This window comes from Notolepis coatsorum (genome assembly GCF_963971535.1).
Source record: "Notolepis coatsorum genome assembly, chromosome: 2".
In the NCBI taxonomy this organism is placed as follows: Eukaryota; Metazoa; Chordata; class Actinopteri; order Aulopiformes; family Paralepididae; genus Notolepis; species Notolepis coatsorum.
In genome coordinates, this window is record NC_140166.1 from 100,624,457 (window position 1) to 100,647,795 (window position 23,339).

Here is a 23,339-nt window from a genome sequence, read left to right on the forward strand (position 1 = left end):
TTCTTTTATTCGATATTTACATTCATAAAGACATGCCGGCAGCCTGTGTTATCACTGGGGATGGGTCTGAGATCTCAAAAGTCCAATACCGCCGCCTAACGCCTTGCGGCCGCTATTGCACTCCATTTGAAACTATGTGGCTTGGTGTCTGGGCCGAGCTGCGGCCTGCGGGCGGGGTCTAACTACTCGGTCAAGCCAAACGCTTATAACGCATGCATCGACGAGGGTCGGGTTCATGTTCAATGCTGGATTATGTTGGCACCTTGATCGACATCAGTACTTGGAATGGCGATCAGATAATTGGAATATTCTTTTTAAGGACTATATGGTATCAATATTGCGTTGATCCAAAAATTCCTTCATGCTGATAGGGGCGTGTGTGTATGTGTGGCGTGTTCCGTTGGTTGCAATCAAAGCACGGAGGGGCGCCCCCCCCCCCCCATGCATCCATGATGAAACATAATACCGATAATCTAAATTTGATTTGAGAACAGTAGCTAGTCCAGGGAAGAAACGATAACGCGTTTACTAAGAATACACGTTGCCAGCCATTACGAAGCATTTTGGAAATTACACCAGACCACCCTGAAACTACACTCATATTCACGACGGTATAAAACGGAAATTTATGGATGGAAAAATGATCTGTTTTTTGCATCTTGACCGGAAGAAACTCAATGACAATCGACTATATTATTAGATCCATAGCTATAATATATAATATAGCTTTAGGCCTGCAAACACAGCCACGTATCCCCATGTTAAAAGGCGCTGGCCTTTCAACAGTAACAGTAAACAACGCCATCTGCCAATTTGCAGTATAGCATTCTGTGTTAAGAGTTTTGCACATTGAAACTCTGATGTGCAAAATGAGTCAAAGCAATCGTAAAACACTGTAATAATCATAGAATCCTTGTGCCACTGGAGGAAGTAGTCTTCCTCATACTGAGACAAACGGAGAGATATTTACAGAACCTCTTAGTCACCAGTGAACAAGCAGAACCCGTCTGACCTCAATCTACTAACTAGGACAATAGAGAGGTATCACCTTTCACCACCGGTACATTACTAGGACAGTGTGTGTGTGTGTGTGTGTGCGTGTGCGTGTGTGTGTGTGTGTGTTGGCGTGGGTGGTGATGAGTGATGAAGAGAGAAGAAACCGTCTTGTGTTGAAATTAGATAAATGTCTGAAAGAGAAGAAAGTTGAGAAACTCACAACTCAATTACTGGTAGAGCCTGAGAGGATAACAAAACCATTCATAGTAATGAGGGGAGTGACAGTGTCTCAGGAGGTAGAAGAGGGGTCGTCTGGTAATCAGAAGGGAAGGGTTAGACAGTGTCTCAGGAGGTAGAGCGGTCGTCTGGTAATCAGAAGGGAAGGGTTAGACAGTGTCTCAGGAGGTAGAGAGGTCGTCTGGCAATCAGAAGGTTAAATATAAAATATGAGAAGATAAACAAAGGAGCAGATGAGGGAATGTATGAACGGCTGAGAAAAGCGGTTTATAAATGCAGTCTATTTACCATTTAATAAATGTCTGGATGCAGATCAGTGACAAGAGACGAGAGTTTAAGGAAAATGCAGTAGATTTATTTACAAAAGTATAGAAGTTATTTTTTAAACAGTAGCCATTATTCACTGTCGGCCGTTGATACATACATGTACCTCACAGTACTGTAATCCACTGACCTCAAAAGGAAAAACCACAAGTTGACACAACAACACAGTGCATGTACACAAGATATGAAACACAAAAGTAGTCCATGAGCAGCTAAGATCGTCTCAGTATCACCCAGACTCCAGATTTAATTAGCTCGAGTCGTAAAACACTTCCTGAGGTCAGAAGGTCATCTTTAAAAGGTGCCGTTTGTAAGTTGTTAGTCGTTTGGAATGAGAACCGCGTGAGTCAACGCTATACAAATTATGCGGAATAAGCATATAATTATTATGGGATAATCTCATAAAACTTGCTATGTGGCAACTGGGGACCAACATCTTTCAATGGGCCAACGTCTTTAAATGTGCCATTTACATGTTGAAAGTCAAACCATATGAGCGCGAGATCCTTTCCTAATTTTGTAAAAAAAATATATAAGGTAAACAGGTATAGGTGTTATCTGTGAACTCTTTGTCCGATTTGTACCAAACTTGACAAATATGTTTGTCCTATAACTGACTTGGCATACCAAGCAAATGCCCCAGGGCACAGGACCATCAGAGGGCCCAGACCACCGAAGCCCCAGGATTCTTATAGTTAATTGTATGATTTCATTTCAATTGGAATGTGTGCCATGCAGTGGTGCGTTATTGAAATCATCTGGGGTTGCACGCACCTAATGGCGCCACGTGCACGCGCGGTCCCGGCGCGTGCACGCGCTCCCGCGAATGCGCATTTAATGTCCCCTCGCTTGAGCACAGACTAAAGACAGTGCCTAATAGCCTCTACGAATGGAATGTAACACATGTTATTCACAACAGGTTAGGTGTGAATGTATCTGAGAACGTATTTAACACACCTGACGACCGGCGCTATTGATATGCAAATAGCGAGTACTTATCTGAACTCATGCCTGGTGCCATGCAAGCATGATTTAAATAGCTGTGTAAAGTACAGGGGCCACAATTCTGTTTGATATCCTTCACCAAAAGGCCCTAGAATATAGTATTACAGCTGTTTCTTGAAAGATAGTCTTCACAGGAGAGCATGCTCCCGGACCCCCCTCATTATGCTTGTCTTCACAGGAGAGCATGCTCCCGGACCCCCCTCATTATGCTTGGCTTCACAGGAGAGCATGCTCCCGGACCCCCCTCATTATGCTTGTCTTCACAGGAGAGCATGCTCCCGGACCCCCCTCATTATGCTTGTCTTCACAGGAGAGCATGCTCCCGGACCCCCCTCATTATGCTTGTCTTCACAGGAGAGCATGCTCCCGGACCCCCCTCATTATGCTTCTCGCCTAATGGACAGGGGCCCCATGGCATATTCCTTAAAGTGACAATGTACCTTTTTTCTATTGATTAATCAAGTTCTGGAGCATATTGAGACCTCCAGCACTTCAACATGGCACTCTGCTCCAACACACACTAAGCACTCACCTGCTCTAACCTCACATGGTTTGGTGAGACACAACACTAAGCACACTAACAGAGGTGACAGAGCAAAGAGGCTCATGGGAAATCTATTGAAAACAGAGACGGCACCGCTGGTGGCCAGCCAACAGTCTCACCAGAAAGCGTAAATAAAGTACTAATCGACGACAGCAAAATATTTACATAATGTACGTCATATTAGGCATAAGTAATATATTTACTTATTGTATAAGTAATATATTTGAGCATTGTATCGGATGAATTACGCATTGTAGGGAATGAACTCCAATAGTCCTCAAAGCTTGAGATGATCACCTCTGTTTAAAACCTTGATCTCCAACCTTTGTCAATCAAGTTGTATGTGTTTTAATTGATTTGTTACCCTAGCGCTTTGCCTCGTCTTGTCTCTTTGTTATGATGTATGCTGTGTGATTTTATATGCTTTTATGCTCATCTCTGTATGTACACTCGATGTGACTGTACTGTAAATGAGATAAAGTTGCCTTTCAAGTTTAAAAAGGTTTGAAATGAAAATTGGCCAGAAACACACATTGCTGCTTTAAGTACTCCTCAAAAGCTTGTGTGATTATGATATATTTTTGTATCTACTTTTTCTCCCCCTTTTTTTTGTATTTTTCTCCCATCCTCAATTTAGTCGTTATGCCAATTCCCTTCCTGGTCGTTGCGCGCATTTGTCCCCCACTTGCCGGTCTAGGGAGGGTTGATAGATACTATCACATGTCTCCTCCGATACATGTGGAGTCAGCCAGCCACTTCTTTTCACCCGACAGCGAGTACTCTCATTGGGTGAGTGTAACGTGTGGGAGAATCACACTACCTCACCCAGATCCCTTCCTCGCTGAGCAGGCGCCCCGACCGACCTGTAGGAGTTGCTGTTTACAACGACCAGGATACACACCCCACCGGCTTCCCACCTAACACTACCAATCGTGTTAGTATGGACGACCGACCAAGCCGGAGGTACCGCTGACAGCTGGATTCGATACCAGTGTCTCTGCGGTGGTAGGCAGGCACTTAGTCCGCTGCGCTACCCAGCCGCGCCTGTGTGATTATGATATTTGAAATGTGTCGTTGCTTTGTGATATCCTTGCTTTGCTCTCTACATGAAAAGTGACACGTGCAACTATATATAAAGGGCCGCAATTTATATTTCATTTTTTCATACTCCTTCAAGTACATGCGCTTCTTGCTAAACCTCAGGGGGCATGATCACAAAGTGTCATAGAGGATTCAGGCTGTTTTCAGGGACATACCATCTGCTGCTGACAGCATATGTCTAGTCTAACAGGTCCTCGCTTTGACTGGCGGGCAGAATTAAATTACGTGCTTATTCCACGTGATTTATACATCAGAAATCTTACAAACGGCACCTTCAAACAATGCAATGATTGAAAAGTGGACCAGGCACCAAGTAGCCTGCTTTGGAGAAGGTAGGAGAACAACTTGATTGGGCTTTAAATACATTGATTAAGGCACTTTTATCACAGCAGTAATTAAACTGATGAAAACTTTGCACAGCAAAATATTAGCTTCATACTGCTTCATATTGCTTAAATAACAGTAAAAACATGGCCTTCACCAAAACCCAAATCCCACAGATATCGGCTGGTGATAGCATGCGTTGGACACACCTGGATTATGCCCAGAGTTCCAGTTCCATTTTCCCCTCACATAGCAGTGCAAGATTAATACAAATTAATTTTAAAAGGTGCTATAGATAACATTCAGCCACTAGATGTCGCACTAGAGCACCAGCATATAATTTATCCAATCAGGTGCATTCCACGTGGGGAAATGGGGAAATGGGAAGTAGGGGAGGGGATTGGGGATACATGTAAACAACAACATTAATTTTGGACCTGCAAACATTATTTTAAAGGATGAATTAATTAATCAATCACTTTTATTCCACAGCTTTCTAAGAGCTCTGTGGATTATAAAAGATATATAAATGGGTCTACATAAAAATGTTATCTATTGCACATTTAACTTATTTTTTTCTTCTTTCATTTCTAGTTATATTTCAATCATATTTCAATTTATTTCATTAACTGTTCATGAAGACGTAATGCTAAGCCAGAAACAGGGGGGGGGGGTTCATCAACGTCTTCCTATGGAGGTCCGGTCTCGACACAACACCGTAGCTCCCAACTCACTCAACTCTTGTAAATCCGTCTACAACCATCCGCAGACTCCATACGAGGTCGGAACAGCATTCTGGAACGAAATGCTCGCTTGCTTCGGTTCCGGTGAACTTGGCGGAAAACGTGATTACCTTGTGTAAGTGGGACAGGGAGAGAGAGAGAGACACGGAGGACGGTTAATACTCGTTGGCGGTGACAGCGATGGGGTTGACGTAGGCCGCTCCCTCCAGATCCTCCATCCGCTTCCTGCGCATCTCCGGGGGGGGTCTGGGGGGGGGGTTCTGAGGAGGGTTCTTGATACTCTCTCCGACCGGCTTCGGGGTCGCCTTCCGTGGGAGAATGGGCTCCCATTGTTCACCTCGGATAGCAGCCTGGAAATCATTCAAACAAAAGGTGAGATCAGGTGAGTGCTCTGCCCACAAACATAAACTAATTTAGTTCACACATGGATGCCCTCCTGAGAGTTGTAATTAAGCTCTACTCAGTGTTGGACTAAAGATGCTGAAACACTTTTACAAGGGTGTCTCGATGCCACAGACTGGTCTGTCTTTAAATGTGAGGACCTTGACCAATACTGTGACACTGTCATTGGATATATCAACTATTGAATTGACTTGTGCATTCCCCGCAAGGTGGTTAAGCAATACTCAAACCAAAAACCATGGCTTAACTCTGATGTTCGACTCAAACTTACTGAACAAGCTACTGCTTTTAAATCTGGGGATGCAACCAGTTATAAACTGGCTAGATACTCGCTGGAGCGGTCAATAAGAGCCGCCAAGCGCTCCTATGGAGAACGGATTGAAGGACATTTTACTGGCAGTGATCCCCGTCGGATGTGGCAGGGACTGAACACTATCACTTCCTACAAGCCCAGGGGCCTCGCCTCCGGTGGAGGTGATCACTCGCTCCCCGGTAGACTGAATAACTTTTACTCCAGATTTGATGAAAGTAACACAGAGCGTCCTGTTTTTATTCCTTCCAACTCCAGTGACTTGTCTGGGCTGACTGTCACAGAACATGAGGTGCACAAGGTCCTGTCCAGTACTAAGGCTAGGAAAGCCACTGGCCCGGACGGCATTCCTCCCAGGGCCGTCAGACTCTGCTCTGAGCAGCTTGCCCCTGTGCTCACAGACCTTTTTAATATGTCACTGGAGCGCTGCCTTGTTCCAAGGAGCTTCAAGGAATCTACGATCATTCCGGTTCCTAATAAATCACCTGTGACTTGTCTTAATGATTACAGACCTATTGCTCTAACCTCAGTTTTAATGAAATGTTTAGAGCGTCTAGTGCTGAATTATATAAAAGGTCAGATTCCTACCTGTCTTGATCCCTGGCAGTTTGTCTACAAGAAAAATAGATCAGTAGATGATGCCATTTCCTTAGCTCTTAATCCTGTGTATGAACACTTAGATAAGAAAATCTCCTATGTTAGAATGCTTTTTATCGATTATAGCTCTGCTTTTAATACGCTTATTCCATCTAATCTGATCCACAAACTTCAGTGTCTGGGTCTATGTGACGCTGTCTGTGAATGGATTCTTAGCTTTTTAATTTTGAGACCTCAAAGAGTCAGGATTGGAAACAACATGTCTGATGAAATTGTTTTAAGTACTGGTTCGCCACAAGGCTGCATTCTCAGCCCTTTATTGTTCTCTCTCTGCACTCATAACTGTACTGCTTCCTATGATAACAATCTGATAGTAAAGTATGCTGATGATACCACGGTCATTGGGCGTATAAACTCAAATGACGAGTCATTTTACAGATCAGAGGTGCAGAACCTAGTTAGGTGGAGTGAGACCAATAACCTCACCCTGAATGCTTCCAAAACGAAGGAGCTAGTCATCTATTTTAGACGTAGCAAGGTATCCCATCTCTCCATTACCATAAATGGCTCAGAGGTGGAGATGGTGAGCAGTTTTAAATTTCTTGGGGTCACTATTTCAAATGACCTGAGCTGGCACTCCAATACCAGAACCATTGTTAAAAAGTCCCAGCAACATCTTTTCTTTCTTAGGAAACTGAAAGAGTTCACTAATAACAGGGTGATTCTAAACAACTTCTATCGCTGTGTGATTGAGAGCGTTCTTACTTCCTCCTGTACTATATGGTTTGGTAACATTACAGACCAGGAGAAGAAATCTCTGAACAGAATTGTGCGTCTCGCACGCAAGACAATCAGGGTTAGCCTGCCAGCTCTAGAAGAGATCTATGGTGCCAGGCTGCTTTCCCGTGCCTCTGGCATTATCAACGACCCCTCTGGTCACCCAGCCGCGTGAATATTAAAGGCAACCAACTTGTGTTCAGCTTTTCGTTCAGCGTTTCCCTGATTGGCCGCACGGCCACGTGACCGCCCTAGCACACGCCCTGCGGCAGAGAGGACGCGGCAGCGAGACGCGGCATGAGGCTCCCCCAGGTGCTCTGACTGAAAGGTGCTCGTTGGTTCATGCCTCAATGCCTCGTTGTGCCTCGTTGTTGGTTAATGTTGTTGGTTAATTATACATTATGCTCCGCGAAATAAAGAGAGCTGCGTATTAATCAGTCAGCAGCCTCCAGAAACAAATCATGCTTTTGTGCTGCCAGTAAGAAGACCATTGTACAATAATCCACAATTATGTCTGTATTTGATTATGGTGAAATTATGTACATGCATGCGCCTCCCTCCACCTGAAAGCCCATCCACGCTGTGTATCATAGAGCACTGGGTTTTATCACTGGAGATATAAAGAGAGCTTATTATTAATCAGTCAGCATCAGACGTTACAAACGCGAAATAACATTATACATTATGCTCTGAAAGCCCATCCACGCTGTGTATCATAGAGCACTGGGTTTTATCACTGGAGATATAAAGAGAGCTTATTATTAATCAGTCAGCATCAGACGTTACAAACGCGAAATAACATTATACATTATGCTCTGAAAGCCCATCCACGCTGTGTATCATAGAGCACTGGGTTTTATCACTGGAGATATAAAGAGAGCTTATTATTAATCAGTCAGCATCAGACGTTACAAACGCGAAATAACATTATACATTATGCTCCGCGAAATAACATTATACACTCTGCGAAATAACATTATACACTCTGCTGCCGCGTTCGCTGCGCGCTTCATTCATTTAATTTGGGACCTTGCAGGGACCTCTGCTGCCGCGTTCGCGGCAAAAGGGGGCGGGGGGTCGTGGCCAATCAGAGAAAAGCTGAACACAAGTTGGTTGCCTTTAATATTCACGCCACCCAGCCGCAGGCCTCTTTGTCCCCCTCCCGTCGGGCAGACGCTACCGCTCTATCACATGCTCTACCTCTCGGTTTACTAAGCGTTTCTTCCCCAGTGCTGTGCGCAGCCTTGTATATTATCCTATTTTTATTTGGTGTGTTATTAGTCAGGTTGTGGAAGTGCTGTTTCTGTGTGTCTGTGCATCACGCACTTTGATTATATGTACTTTTACTGTAAATTGTGCCTCTATGCATTATGCACTTTTACTATGATATGCACTTTAGGAGATGTTGATATCAACTTTAGCATTTGTCCTTTTATACGGTCTGTGTTTAAAAAAAATTATGTACTGTTTTTACTCTGCTCCTGTATTGGATTAGTTGTAAACACACAGTGTTTGCTCTGTACCTGTATTCCAATGTGGATTCGTCCATACATGGCAAATAAAATCTCTGACTCTGATCACAAATACACACAGAATTCTTGCCCGTTACAAGAGGTGTATCGCAGGGTTCAATCCTAGGGCCAGTCTTATTTACTATTTATATTAATAATATGCGCAAATTATACTATTGTCTATTGTGTTGCTAACTCTGTACAACTAGCCATTTAAAAATTACAACTCTCATTTAATACTTTGCAGGATGGACTTGCTAATCTAATCTTAAACTGGTACAAACAAAACAAAGTTCATGCTGTTCTCTAGAGCAGTGGTTCTCAAACTACGGGTGGCAACATATTTTGGCTAAATATGCCTCGTTTTATAAATGTGTATTGATAACATAGTGCTGTAATTACATTTTCTAATAAATATGCATGATCAAGTTCAACAACGTGTGCTTTTATTTTGATTCCACGTTGAAATAACGCGATACATTAAGTGTAAGGGTCCCCAAAAAGAAATCCTAAATAAAATGGGGTCACGGTATGAAAAAGTTTGAGAACCCCTGCTCTAGAGCCAAAAGGTACTGTTTGTGATGTTTGACACTGTGAATGGGGCTATTATTGAGAGAGTTAAAGAATATAAATATCTTAGCATCTGGCTTGATGAGAAATTTACATTTAAATGCCATGCAGATAATCTTGCAAGTAAACTGGACCTTATCACATTCACTGAATTAGGAACATCTGCTTTTAGCTTCTGTGCCCCTGACACATGAACTGTTTTGTAAAGCATTTTAAAACTCAATACTTTAGGCGGCTGCGTGGCGCAGCGGACATTGCGCTCGTCACCAATGCAAGAGACACCGGGTTCGACTCCGGCTGTCTGCGTTGCCTCCGGCTTGGGCCAGCCGTCATACTAACTCAGTGTTTCTCAAAGTGGGGGGCGCGCCCCCCAGGGGGGGCGCAAAGGCATGACAGGGGGGGCCTTGAGATTTATAAAAAAAAATAAAAAATAAAATGTATTACAGAAAATTATCACTAAAGTGCTATCTGTTGCAGCTGCACAGTTCTCCATGAAAATACCATTTCTCAAAATGTCTCAAAATCATTATTTAATAAAACACAGAAAAGGATCACCAAGTTACTCTGGATAAAAAAAAACTTTACAGACAACATTGAGACAAATCTTCCTGACACATCTCCATCCAAACTCTTGGAAGAACTCTTTGAAATCTCTCTGATACCACCTAGAGAGCTAGTTTCAGAGTGTGGTGCTGAGTACCAAGTATCTCATCTCATGGCCCACCAAGTATCTCATGATGCAGCAGTTAAGGTGTTGATACCATTCAGCACCACATACAGTATCTGTGTGAAGCTGGCTTTTCATCCATGACAGCTCTGAAAACAAAATATAGGGCCAATTTGAAAGGTCACGATATAAATTTCAATAAATTTAAACATGGCCCATTTCATGACTATTTTGTTGGGGCGAGGGGGGGGCCCAAAATATTTTGGTCCGCCAAAGGGGGGCCTGACAGAAAAACTTTGAGAAGCACTGTACTAACTCAATTGGCAGAGTTAGCGGGTGGAAGTCGATGGGTGGTAATCTGGACGTTGTGGACAGCAACTCCTACAGGTCGGTTGGGGACGCCTGCACAGCAGAGACAGGAAATGGCGAGGGTAGTGTGAGCCTCCCACACGTTACACCTCGTCAATGAGAGTCCACGCTGGCAGGTGAAAAGATGTGACAGGCTGCCTCCTCGTGTATCGGAGGGGACACGTGATGCAAGGCTTCTATCCTCCCTACAACCGGCCAGTGGGGGGCGTATGCGAGCAACGTTCAAGACAGGGAAGGGGAGAATTGGCACAGTGGAATTGGGATGGGAGAAAATAGAAAAAAGGAGAAAAGTGGATAAAAATAACTCAATACTTTAGTATCGATTGGTCAGTTTAAATCTACAATAGCCAACCATTTCATCTCAGTCTGTAGTTGTTTAATTTAAATTAATTTAAATTGTTTAATTGATTGACTTTTCTGTTTCTATACTGTTTTTGTATTATGTATTGTACTTCTTGACGTCATTGTAAATGAGAGCCTGCTCTCAATGATCTTTCGAGATTAAATGAAGATTGATTGAATGAATGAATGAATGAACTTGGGTGTGATTCCAACTTATAGTCACTTATTTCAACTAAAGAAATGTTGATGAGAAAAACTGAGAAAGTTGACATTTTGCACTCCAGCCTCCATCTTGCATGTTTAGATCCTGTGATTACGCAAACTACGTACACCGGTTAGCCATGAGACTGGCTGGTGTATAATCCTGAACACCGGTATTGTAGGTAGAAAATACCTGAGTCACATTAATGATTTTATAACTACAGTCATATCTGAGCACAGATCCCGGTATGGAAACAAGGTGATGCTGCTTGTTATCATTTACTTGTTTCACTTACTGCTAAGTAGATGAGACTGGAAATACCCAGGCAGACACACCCAAGGACGGTCGCAAGCATGAAACCTCCAGGAACACATAGTCTATGGGAGGAAGAGAGAGAAAGAATGAATGAAAGAACAAAAGAATGAATGAAAGAACAAAAGAAAGAAAGAAAGAAAGAAAGAAAGAAAGAAAGAAAGAAAGAAAGAAAGAAAGAAAGAAAGAAAGAAAGAAAGAAAGAAAGAAAGAAAGAAAGAAAGAAAGAAAGAAAGAAGTACAGTACGACGAAAAGAAGTTTGCGTCCAACCAGAGTGCAAATGTAACAGTAAAGTGCAGAAGTAATATACAAGCTACAGGTGATTAAACTGGATATAAAATATATAAATAAGTACTACTGAGTAATAGAGCTATCAGATGTATGTACATACGGTATATATACAGTATATAAATAAAGCATTATTGTACATAGAGAAAGGAAGAAAGGGAGGAATGAGGAAGAAAGAAGCTTGATTACTGGCACATGTCACAATCAAACAAGGAAGTGCATTGATGCAGGAGAGCTCTAGTGTTAGATTAAAATAGACTGCTAGCCTGGTCTTCTGTTGGGAAGACAATGAGATGAATGTGAGAAGACAAAGTAATGCGGCAACTCACGCTGCATGTAGGAATGCTCGGACGTAGTAGCTCCTTGTCAGCGGCCCAAAGGATTTCACACAGATGGTGAAGCAGTACTGTCCCCTGGAAAACATAGAGAAAATATTTATAATGGACAGCAGATATACCTGCATATAATCATTATATATACTGTACCTACTGATACACCTGCATATAACTCTTATAACTCTGTATGATAGAATGTACCATAATGCTGTATATACCGTATTTATTCTTACCGTATTTTTATATATATATATATATATATATATATATATATACACACACATCTGTCTGTACATATACCTGCATATAATCCCTTTTACATATCTGTAAATACTATATATCTGTACATATCCCTTACCTACTCTTAATAGTTACGCTGCTGGTCAGTATGAATTACTACCACAGTGTCTTTATACCTGTATCACTGTACATATTAATACTAAAACTCTGTACATACATTAGCACTATTACTCAGTAGTACTAATCTCTATGTGTTATACCCAGTTCAATCACCTGTAGATTGTATATTGCTATTGCACTTTACTGTCACATTTGCACTCTGGTTGGATGCCAAACTTATTTTTGTTGTACTGTACTTGTGCTGCATGATGACGATATACATTTTAATCAAATCGAATCTAATCAGTGTTTGTACTATAGAGCCTTTAAGCAGACCGTTTGACTGAAAAACAAAAACCATCACATGTTGGTGGTGAGTGGTGACCAACGGAAACTGGTTTCTACTGTTGTAATGCTGAACATTGCAAAGATACGCAACTAGATGGTATCATCACTCACGTCCTCTCCACACTGGTGCCCTTGCTCCTCTTGCCTCTAGGGTACTCCAGTAGGCAGATGAACACCCCTGCGGCTCTGAGGAGTCTGTCAAGGCTGCTTCATTAAGTTTTAGTAATCAAATTTTAGTGTACAGGTTTCTCTACTACAGCGGTGCACAGACCTTTTTATGTGGAGGGCCAAGGAGAACTGATGCCAAACTTATATTTGTTGTACTATACTTGTGCTGTATCCTATATGATGACAACACATTTTGAATCTAAAATAGTATATTGCTTAATAGTATGTATTGGCTTATATAGTTCAATGCCATTCAATGGTATCCAAGCACCAGTCGCTGGTTTGATGAAAGGATACACTCCATAAGCAGCAAACTGCCAGCCTCTGAACTGACCAGCCACCCCGACTATACCACCAGTCAGGAGAACTGGAAAGGAGGAAGTAGATTTATCAGTTTCTGTCAATTATTCAGTTCAAACTTTTTTTTATTATTATTATTTTTTTTTAACAACTGAAAATGAGTTCAACGTATTCAATCGTTATTACATTTTACATAGGCTACAGGTTAGAAAAACGTTTCACATAACAATTTATTTTTCATTTCAAGTTTCACAATTTTTCCCTTGCATTTACGGAAACGACGATCATACAAATGCAAAACAGTGACACAATACCGGCAATATTCACGTAAAATCAAACACAAAATGTTATAGAAAATAAATAATAGAAAAAAAACGCTAAAACAGTAAATAATAGGAGCGACGCGGTGATTTGATTTCACAACTCTCTGAGTTTATAGATTGAGTGTAATCTTGCTACAAATAAGATCGCAACAATTATGTTGATATTTCCACATTTACATTTTTAGTAAAAAAGCTTGTTTTGAAGTTGTCTACTCACTCAGTCCTGCTGCCAGAGCTTGTTCATTCGCCCACATCGCCCATTCTATCTTCCCCATGGTGTCCGCGACTGCAGGCAAGACCTTCTCACTTATAATAATATAATATAAATATCCTCCGGTAGCGATTGATCGCATGTGATGATTATCACCGGTGTGACTTGTGAGAAGGGTGGAGGAGAGGTACTAATGTTTTGGTTATTGGGACACAAGGCGAGGAGGTGGCCTAATGTGTTTTGGCCAGCCCCACAGCTCGTATTTCCGAATGATGCGCGCCTATTGGGTGGAAAGTAATAGAGTACTTTTTGGGGAGTTTTATTTTCGGGAACTTTATACTTTTACTCGACTTCGTTTCTAAGGCTGTGTTCAGAGTGACTGCAACATAAAGTGGCCCAAATCTGATACAGGTCTGATTTGTTTGAATTAGCTGGCCTCCATCCACTACATTCAACTATTAAACCATACACTGTGACTTCAGTGTCCTCCATATAGGTCATGTTTACGTCCATCTTCGTTATTGTTCATTTGCTCATGCGGGTCAGTTCAGGAGCAGTGACCAGTTCACACTGGAATCTGATATTGGACACATTTAAAAAATAATGTGAACAGCCAACAAAAATAATCTGATCTGAGCAATACATCAGAATTGAGCACTAAAGACTGCAGTGTGAACGTAGCCCACAAGTAAACATCCTACATTGTGGTGCACATGTCTCTATAATAAAAGGCTTTCTCATAATAATCCTACAAAACATGTAGTCAGTTCATAAAGGTGCTTTTTAACTCCAACCAGTTTAAAAAGATAAGATGACATTCAGCCACTAGATGTCGCACTAGAGCAGCAGCGTGTAATTTATCCAATCAGGTACATTCCATGTGGGGAAATGGGAAGTTTTGATTGATTGATTGAAAATTGTATTAACAGATTGCAGAATGGGTACAATACAGTACAGCTCAATACACACAATTGTTAAGGGGATGCAGACCAGAGAAAGATTTCCGTCTTATGTCATCTTGACTATTGCTCTGCGATGTGGTCATCTGCTGCCAGTGGTGACCTCAGGAAGCTCCAGGTGGTCCAGAACAGGGCAGCACGGTTGGTACTGGGCTGCTCACTAAGGTCTAATGTGAGCCGTATGCATGCCCGCCTCTCTTGGCTTAACGTTGAAAATAGATTGTCTTTTAATACACTTGTGCTGTTCAAGTTGGTCATGAGCAGTAAAACTCCTGTTTTTATACATAATCAGATTGTTTTTAGTAATACTGTGCACAAGCATTACATTAGAGGTTCCAGTAGTGGGCAGCTTGAATTGCCAGGTCCTAGAACCAGCGCTTTGGGGAGATCTTTTATTTTTAGAGCATTAACTCTGTGGAATGGCCTGCCTCGGAACCTCTGCTGCATTTACAGTAGATTCACTTTTTAAAAGAATCTTAAATTGTTTTTAAATTGTTTTTAACACTGTAAAGTAATTTTTTGTTTTTGTTTTACACTAATGTAATTTTAGCTATATTAATTGTTACAGTAGGTTCATTATGCATTGTGTGTACTGACTTTTAATAATTTTGTTTTTTGCAATAGTGATTGTTTTTGTGTGTTTTTTTGTGTGTGGACCCCAGGAAGACTAGCTGGTTGCTATCGCACCAGCTAATGGGGATCCCTAATAAAATAAAATAAAATCCCCCCATTTTCAATTAATCATAACATATATGACATACATACAGATAGACAGTACTGCTACATCTATACATTTATGACATACCAGATTTACAAATACAGTACCGTTTGTGATACAAAAAGAGTCTAAAAAAGAGAGTATATACATTTGACAAAAAAATTGTACATTGGAGGAGGTTAGGTAGGTGGGGTGGGGGGGACTGTACATTGGAGGTGTTTGGGTTGGTGGGTGGGTTGGGGCAAACTGTACATTGGAATATCGACGAAACCTTACTTGGTCCCAAGAAGAGGGTCTTGTGTATTATTGGGTTAGGACATTTACTGTACATTGGAGGTGGTTGGGTTAGGACATTTACAGGGGCCAGTTTCGAATTGCAGTCTGCCGTAGGTGTTCTTTGAGAGTGGTTTTGAAAGTGGGTAGTGATTCACATTCCTTTACAGCTTTGGGTAGGGCGTTCCACATTGATGTGGCATAATTGCTAAACGTGTTTAGTCCCTTGTTTGAGCCGAATCTGGGTTTAACATGATTTGTTGAGCTCCCTCTGGTGTTGTGGCCGTGGTATTCACTGACCTTTGGGAAGTATTTTGACATGTACATGGGTACCTTAGTTGTGTAGTGTATCTTGTAGACCAGGCCCATTGCAAGTTGCTGTACTGTTGTCTACTCTAAGCCATCCTAGGTAGTCAAAGTGGGCAGGGGTGAGGTGGGTTCTAGGAGTAAGGTCAAGCAGTAGTCTGACCAGTTTGTTTTGTGATGTTTGTAATCTTGTTTTCAGCGCCTTTGAGGTGCTTTGGTACCATGAGGTGCAAGCATAGTCGTAGTACCCTTGAATGAGTGCTCCTGCCAGAGTCTTCAGGGTATTCTTGTTTACCCAGAGAGGAGATCCGGTACAAGAATCTAGTTTGTTGGTTGACTGTTTTTTATTACATTGAATGCCATTTTGTCACAGGAAAGATTTGCCTCTAGGATGGAACCTAGGTATGTAATTTCATCTTTCCTTGTTGTGACATTATTGTCACCCACTGTAACTGAGAAGCCGTCGGTCTTGCTGAGTTTGTTATTTTATCAGAAGAGAATGGACTCCGTTTTACCCAGGTGTAATTATAGTTTGTAGGGAGGGGATACATGCACGTAACATGTAGACAACAATATTCATTTTGGACCCGCTAACATTATTTAAATGATAAATTAATGAATCAATATTTTTGGGGGGAGAAAAGAAATACTTTTATTCTGCACCTTTCTAAAAGCTCTGTGGATGTATTATTATTACTCTACATGAAAATATACGCGAGTGTTTTTGTTTTGAACAAGGCAAAGAATGTGCTTGATTATAATTCTATGCGAATATTATATTGTTCACTCATCCTACCATATTTGAGTTACTGTGTGGAAGTGTGGGGTAACACGTATGAAAGCAACATAAAGCCATTATTTATATTACAGAAGAGAGCAGTAAGAATAGTTCACAAAGTAGATTCAAGAGAACATACCAATGCATTATTTATTAAATCCAGACTATTGAAACTTAGTTAGCTGAAATACAGACTATTAGTTTTGTTTAGAGCAAAATGCAGAATATTACCAACAGCAAATATACAGAGGTTGTTCGTTCCCTGTCCAGATGACAGCAGAAGGTAATTCAATTTTAAGCATCAATTTGCACAAACCACCTTAAAACAAAGGTGCACCTCAGTTATAGGTATCAAACGATGGAACTCCTTGCAGAATGCTGAAAACAGTTCTACTAATATTATTTCACTTCAAGAGGTTGTACAAAGAAAATATAAATAGACAGTATAGCACAGTTTAGTATAATATTGCAGTTTAGCATGGCAGGATGAAGTGGCATAGCATTGCAGTATAGGCTATGAGTATAGTAATATAGTATATACTGTAGCAGCGTAACATAGAATAATAATATATTGAAATATTGTATAATACTGTATACCAATATGGTGTAGTATAAATTGTATGATTTAGTTATATTATAATAAAATAAAAATTATAAAATGATATGGTATATAGAAGTATAATATAGAATAATAGTACATTATATAAATGTATAGTGTGTGTGTGTGTATAAATGAATGAACCTAAATATGTAGTTTGACTCTTGCGTTGGTGACGAGCGCAATGTCCGCTGCGCCACCCAGCCGCCCCTATTGCTAGGTTTTTAATGAGTTTTTCCTTACCTTTGCTGGGGTATGTCTGGGAGTGTTGCATTTATTTATTTTACATTTATCTTGGATTTCATGGTGGGTTTTTTGTTCTTGATTTATTGTGATGTTTCTTCTTGACTTCTTGACTTCCAGCCCATGGGGACAGTAACTTCTTGTGATTACGGGCTTTACAAATACATTTGATTTGATATATACTGTCAGGGGTATTCAATGTAAAAGAAACATGAGGCTTAATACTTTATTATGATGATGGAAGATCTTTACATGACTCCCCACAAAGCAAGACTTGACATTCAGTATGTAGACTAAAATATAATTTATTAGAATATACAGAATCTGGTATGAAACATTCAGATACATTTCAAACAATTTTCTGCAATATATTTCCACATGTATAGGAGACTTTGTGATTTATTCTCACAACATAATAGGACTACTTAAAACGATAGGTTATGTAGTTATATGAGTACTGGCTGAGCGTCCCGCTCTATAAGCCTATCGAGATACCCCTCATCTCCTGTACCTATTGTACTCCATCACGAAAACAACTTGTACACCCACACCTGACCGGGTCCCGCCTCTATGGAGGCGTAGCCTATAAGACCATGACCATGGTCACCAACACACCCTTCCTCGCCAAAATCCCGTTCCAGTAAAAGATCCCTCAAAAGGGAACTCAGGGCCGCTTAAGAGCGGGACGCTCAGCCAGTACTCATATAACTAGGTTATATACATAACCTATCGTTATATATTCGTACTTGGCTTATCGCGTCCCGCTCTATAAGCCTATCGAGATATGGGTTAGAGCGGACGCGAGGCCCGACAGATGTACCCCCTGAGGACCCGTAAGCCCACATCAAGGGGTTCGGGGAGCCCTGTCACCCCATCCTTCCTAATGAAGGGGGGGCGCAGTCAACTCCACCTGAGTGCGAGCAAGAGGGAACTAGAACCCCTTGAACACACAGCACAGGCGGAACCAAGTGTGACCTAACACACTGTGGCCCATACCCACACACTCCTGCTACCCTACCAAGGACGGGAAGCAGGAAAGGCCACAGACCCCAGAACCGCCTGGGAGACAGAACCCCCGGTCATGTCCATGAGGTAAAACCTTACACAGGGGCCCGGGGAGGACCATGAAGCTGCAGCACAGATGGCCTCCACCGAGGCCCCACCCAGGAGAGCGGCAGAGGCACCACCCCACGAGTGGAGTGCGCCCTGACGCCCCCAGGGGGATCCTGCCCAGCCAACGTGTAGCAGAGGGCAATGCCCTCGCACAACCAATGGGACAGGCGCTGTTTCGACAGTGCCTTACCGGCACGAGAACCACCGTGACAGACAAAAGCTGAACGGTGACCCTGAGGTCCTGAGTAAGGCTGAGGTAAATTCCCAAAGCACGGACCGGACATGACAGGTGAAGGCCCGCATCTAACTCACTAGCATGAGGAGGAGGACGAAACGCCTGAACCACAATATCCCGGGAGCGGAAGGAACTCCGGATATTCTTAGGCATGAAAGCAGGATTAGGTCGCAGAGTGGCACCGCAATCGGCCCGAAAAGACAGGCACTCTGGACGTACCAAAAGAGCACAGAGCTCACTCACGCGTTTAGCGGAAGTGACAGCCAGCAGGAACGCGGTCTTGAAAGACAGCTGTTCCAACGGCGCCTGCTCGAGCGGCTCAAACGGGGCCAAGGACAACCGACCGAGGACCAATTGAAGATCCCAAGACGGAGCCAAGGAGCGTTGCACCGGCTTAACGCGTCGAGCGCCAAGCAGGAAACGCTTCACAAGAGGGTGGCTGAACAAGACATCCCCTCAAATCCCTCATGATAGGAGGATATAGCTGCTGCATATACCCTCACCGTCGAAGCCGACAGTCTATCAAGGAGAGACTGGAGGTAACTAAGGACAGCATCCAGGGGGCAGGAGACTGGGTCCCGGCCCCCCGCCTTACACCACACTTGGAACATACGTCATCTGCCCGCGTAAAGCGCGACAGTGGAGGTATCACCATCAGGATCAAGAACATGCGCCCCTCAACGTACCCGTCCTAACAACTGACCTAACAGATGTATGGGGAAGAATCCCAGGCGGCACGGCATTGGTCCCAGACCTGCCTGGCTATGTCCGGACGTAATCCCCACCCGTCAGGATGAGGACCGCCCTGCGACAGTACACCTGTACCCACAGTCACCGTGCCGGGGATGTGGAGAGCCCTCAGGCCGCGCAGATGGAGGACGCCCATAGCCAGCCGCCTGGTGCAGACAGGGGGAGCGTACTCCTCCCTGTCTGTCGATATACGACACTGACGTCGTATTGTCCGTCCTGATCAACACCGTGTGAGGACCAGAAGGACCGCTTTCAATACCAACACATTGAACGTAGCGCAGACCGGGCAGCATGGTTTGCCAGCTGCCCCCTACTGCGTTGGCCCGACGCGTCACCAGCGAGGGAGGCGTCGGTGAAAAACGTGACGTGAGACAGTCGTAACCCTCCTAGGACGGAACCTCCCGAGCGTGTTGACAACACGTTCCGAGAGGGATGCCCATAGCCCTCCAACCGTTGACTGGGAAGAGGAGTACTCTACTTCCAGTCTACAGCAAAACCCCAGGCTGGTAGGGACCTGCCTGGTACGAGACCTGACGATCCACCTTGACTGCGAAGGACCAGAACGTCATCAGGGCAGAATACACTCCGTAACCCCTGACGACGCAGAGGCCCCAGTGCGGCCTCCACGCACTTGGTGAAGATGCGGGGAGCCAGAGAAAACCGAACGGCAGCCTCTGGTACTCATACGCTAACCCTGCAAAGGAAGCGTAGGTAAGCCCTAGGATGGAAGATCGGAGATGCGCATACGCATCCTACAGGTCTATGGAGGAGAACCAGACCCCCACCTGAAAGTGTTCAACAGGCAGGAGACGATCCAAAAAATGCTGAACCTTCCCATGGGACAGGTCCAGCCTGGGTCTGACACCCCCCCTCCCGATTTCTCAGGCACCAGAGAACACCGGGAGAACGCCACGACGATGGCTTGCTTCGTCCACAGAGATTGGATCTCGTTGACCAGAGCTGTCACTGCTGGAGACCCTGACAATAGGGTCTGTACCAAACCCGAAAACGGGTGGGGTTGTGTAAACACAAGTCCCCGCCTCAGCGTTCTCTCCATCCACCTCGACATATGGTACTGCCGTAGTCATATGTGATGACACTCCCAACGCACCCGCCGCCATGTGGCGCAGGTCCGCCAGGAACTGTAGATAGTTGGCCCGGTCCCACCCGCTGTGCGTAGCCAACCCTGGAACCGTGCGAGCAGAGCGTTCCGTGTCGGGACATCTGACCCTGACACTACCCACGAGGCAATCGCACCCAAGGGGGGACCCCGACAGAAAGGGCCGGGGCCGGTTTGATACGGGGGGCTTTCTAGGTGAAAAAAGCCCCCCCACTGAACACCCCTCCAGAACATGCTGAGGAGTTGTTCTGCAGCCGGACATGCAAGGTGCGAGGACCCCATGGGTTCCTACACACCGTAGCCTTGCAGTGATATTACTACCACCCAAATCACGCGTGCCTGCGAGACCACTGCCAATCTTTCAGGAGTGGGAGGCACCAACATGATACCTGGCCTGGCGAAGGCGAGGCCGGGGAAGCCCGCACTGTGTGCCTCAAAAGGTTTCGAGCCCCCCTGCTGACAACACTTATAGTTGACAGGCGTAACACCAGGCTCAACCAACACAGCTTATAGTGTGGGAGCCGCTTGACAGCACAACATTCTCACGGACAGACCCAAGCTCAGCCATCAACCGGGTGTCAGCCCCTGTCCCCATGAGAAGCGAAAAGTGGGGACGCCCGCGCTTCAACGAAGGCACGCGTTCCGCAGCCAAAGGAAACAATCAGAGCCCACTTTTTCCGCTGGTGTTGGGGGAGGGAGTGATCGGAGAGCGGGCTGCTGGCGGCAGGACGGTGACGGCTTGTTGTTCAAGCCGAACCCATCAAACATGGCTGATCCCTCGGCCGCCAAGGCTGTCGGCCTTGTGGACACCTGTCGATTCAACGCCCAGGATACCTCTGGCGGGGGAAAAACATGGCCGCCTGTCGAGGGCCTCGTCATCGCCGCTGACGAGGCCGTGCTCTCTCTTCTTCTGGCTGCACGGTGTGAGGCGGTGTGGGGCCTAGGACAATACCGCCCGCGCTCCAGCAGAAGACCAAAATCCCCTGCGGAGAGGGGAACCCTGAGCGGTTATAGCTTGCGGCTAGGCCAAAGCTAATAACGTCAACAACCTCGCGCGATGTGTCGACGTCGGCTGGCCCTCAAGGCCCCGCCACCAGACAATTTTTTTTGATAGAAAAAAAACAGCAATTCGAACACAGTTCTAATCGCTGCCAATTCCATACCGTGGCGGTACAGGCTTTAGCAGCCCGCCAGGCCGACCCACCCATGGCGTCGGCCGGGCGGGGCACTGTTTCAATATGTCAAAAGCAAAGGACCGATGTTAACACGGAGCACCATTGGTGGTTGCAAACAGCAACCTCCACTGTGGTGTGCACCATGAAGGGGTTAAATGAATAAAAGAACTAAACCCCAAAATACTGTAGAATGAGCAAGCCCATATACACAACGTTAAGGGGAGGCGGACCAGAGCGAACTAGTCCCGCATTCATTCAAATATTCACAACAGCACACCAGCCCTAGCTTAGCCCATTTACCAAAAAGGGTAAACAAAGCCCCCCCCGCATTCTCCCACAATAGACACCGATTGACCGTCAGCATGAAATGGTTGAGAGGAGAGAAAGCTGTAGCATAGACAGACCTTCTCATAGCAGAGTGACGGAACAAAACAGTAGCCCACTACACTACTATAGCCTAGCGTGAGGCGATGTGGGACCCAGATCAACAACCGCCTGCGCACAAACACGCAACATGTTTACAATGTCGGCTGGACCCATAGCCCCACTACCCGACGCCAATGTGGATAGGAACTAGCCAGCTGAGCCATAACCCGCCGTTAAGTCCCATCCTGCAGTAGTATAGCTCTACTGCTACACCGCCGAGCTCACGCATCGGCTCCCAGATGGGGACACCGTTCAACAGACCCCGCCGGAACACAAAGGTAACGTACCTGGCTAGGCTACCTAGCCACGGCCTACCCTGTTGTCAACCCATTTACCCGTAAAAAGGTAAATAGGACTCAGCAAAACCCCCACTACCGACTGACCTTCATTGATGAACCGGGCAAGAGGAGGGAGAAGTGACAACATCTCACGGCGGAGACATTAGAACAGCGTAGCAGTAGTGTTTAGCATGTAGCATTAGTATTAGCATGTAGCTAGCATTAGTTGTTTAACAGCACGCCCAGGACCGTTTGGAACCCGTTCACTGCAGTGACCGTTCACCAAACCATCCCGCCCCTGGCGCCGACACACAACATGGTTGTGTAACAAACAACCCAGCATTACTAACACTAATACCCGTGCCTGATGACACAGGGCTCACCGTTGTACAAGCTGGCCTGATAGCCAAACCATGTACGCTGCCCCTCGATCTGCTGTCGTCAGATGAGGAAACATCAACATAGGCCCGTCGTGTCGCTGAAACATGCTTCGAAGATGCCAGGGGCACGCAACCTCCGGTAAGCTTTCAACATTACGCAATTCCTCCAATCTTTTTCATACTACTAGTTACATAAGGTGCACTGCATCCAATATGATGGAACGAAAATAGAGGAAGCGTGTGTTGGTGACCATGGTCATGGTCTTATAGGCTACGCCTCCATAGAGGCGGGACCCGGTCAGGTGTGGGTGTACAAGTTGTTTTCGTGATGGAGTACAATA

The 23,339-nt window shown here is 44.4% G+C and overlaps 1 protein-coding gene across 1 annotated transcript; it reads right to left on the reverse strand.

Moving 5' to 3' along the window:
• Positions 1-1,549: 1,549 nt before the first annotated feature.
• Positions 1,550-13,808, reverse strand: cyba (cytochrome b-245, alpha polypeptide). The gene is made up of 6 exons (XM_084308662.1): positions 13,653-13,808; positions 13,110-13,179; positions 12,756-12,830; positions 11,952-12,035; positions 11,317-11,398; positions 1,550-5,624 (listed from the first exon to the last, which is right to left on the reverse strand). Exons 1-6 carry the CDS (start codon positions 13,786-13,788, stop codon positions 5,430-5,432), a joined length of 642 nt encoding a protein of 213 aa, XP_084164788.1. The 5' UTR covers positions 13,789-13,808; the 3' UTR covers positions 1,550-5,429.
• Positions 13,809-23,339: the final 9,531 nt, after the last annotated feature.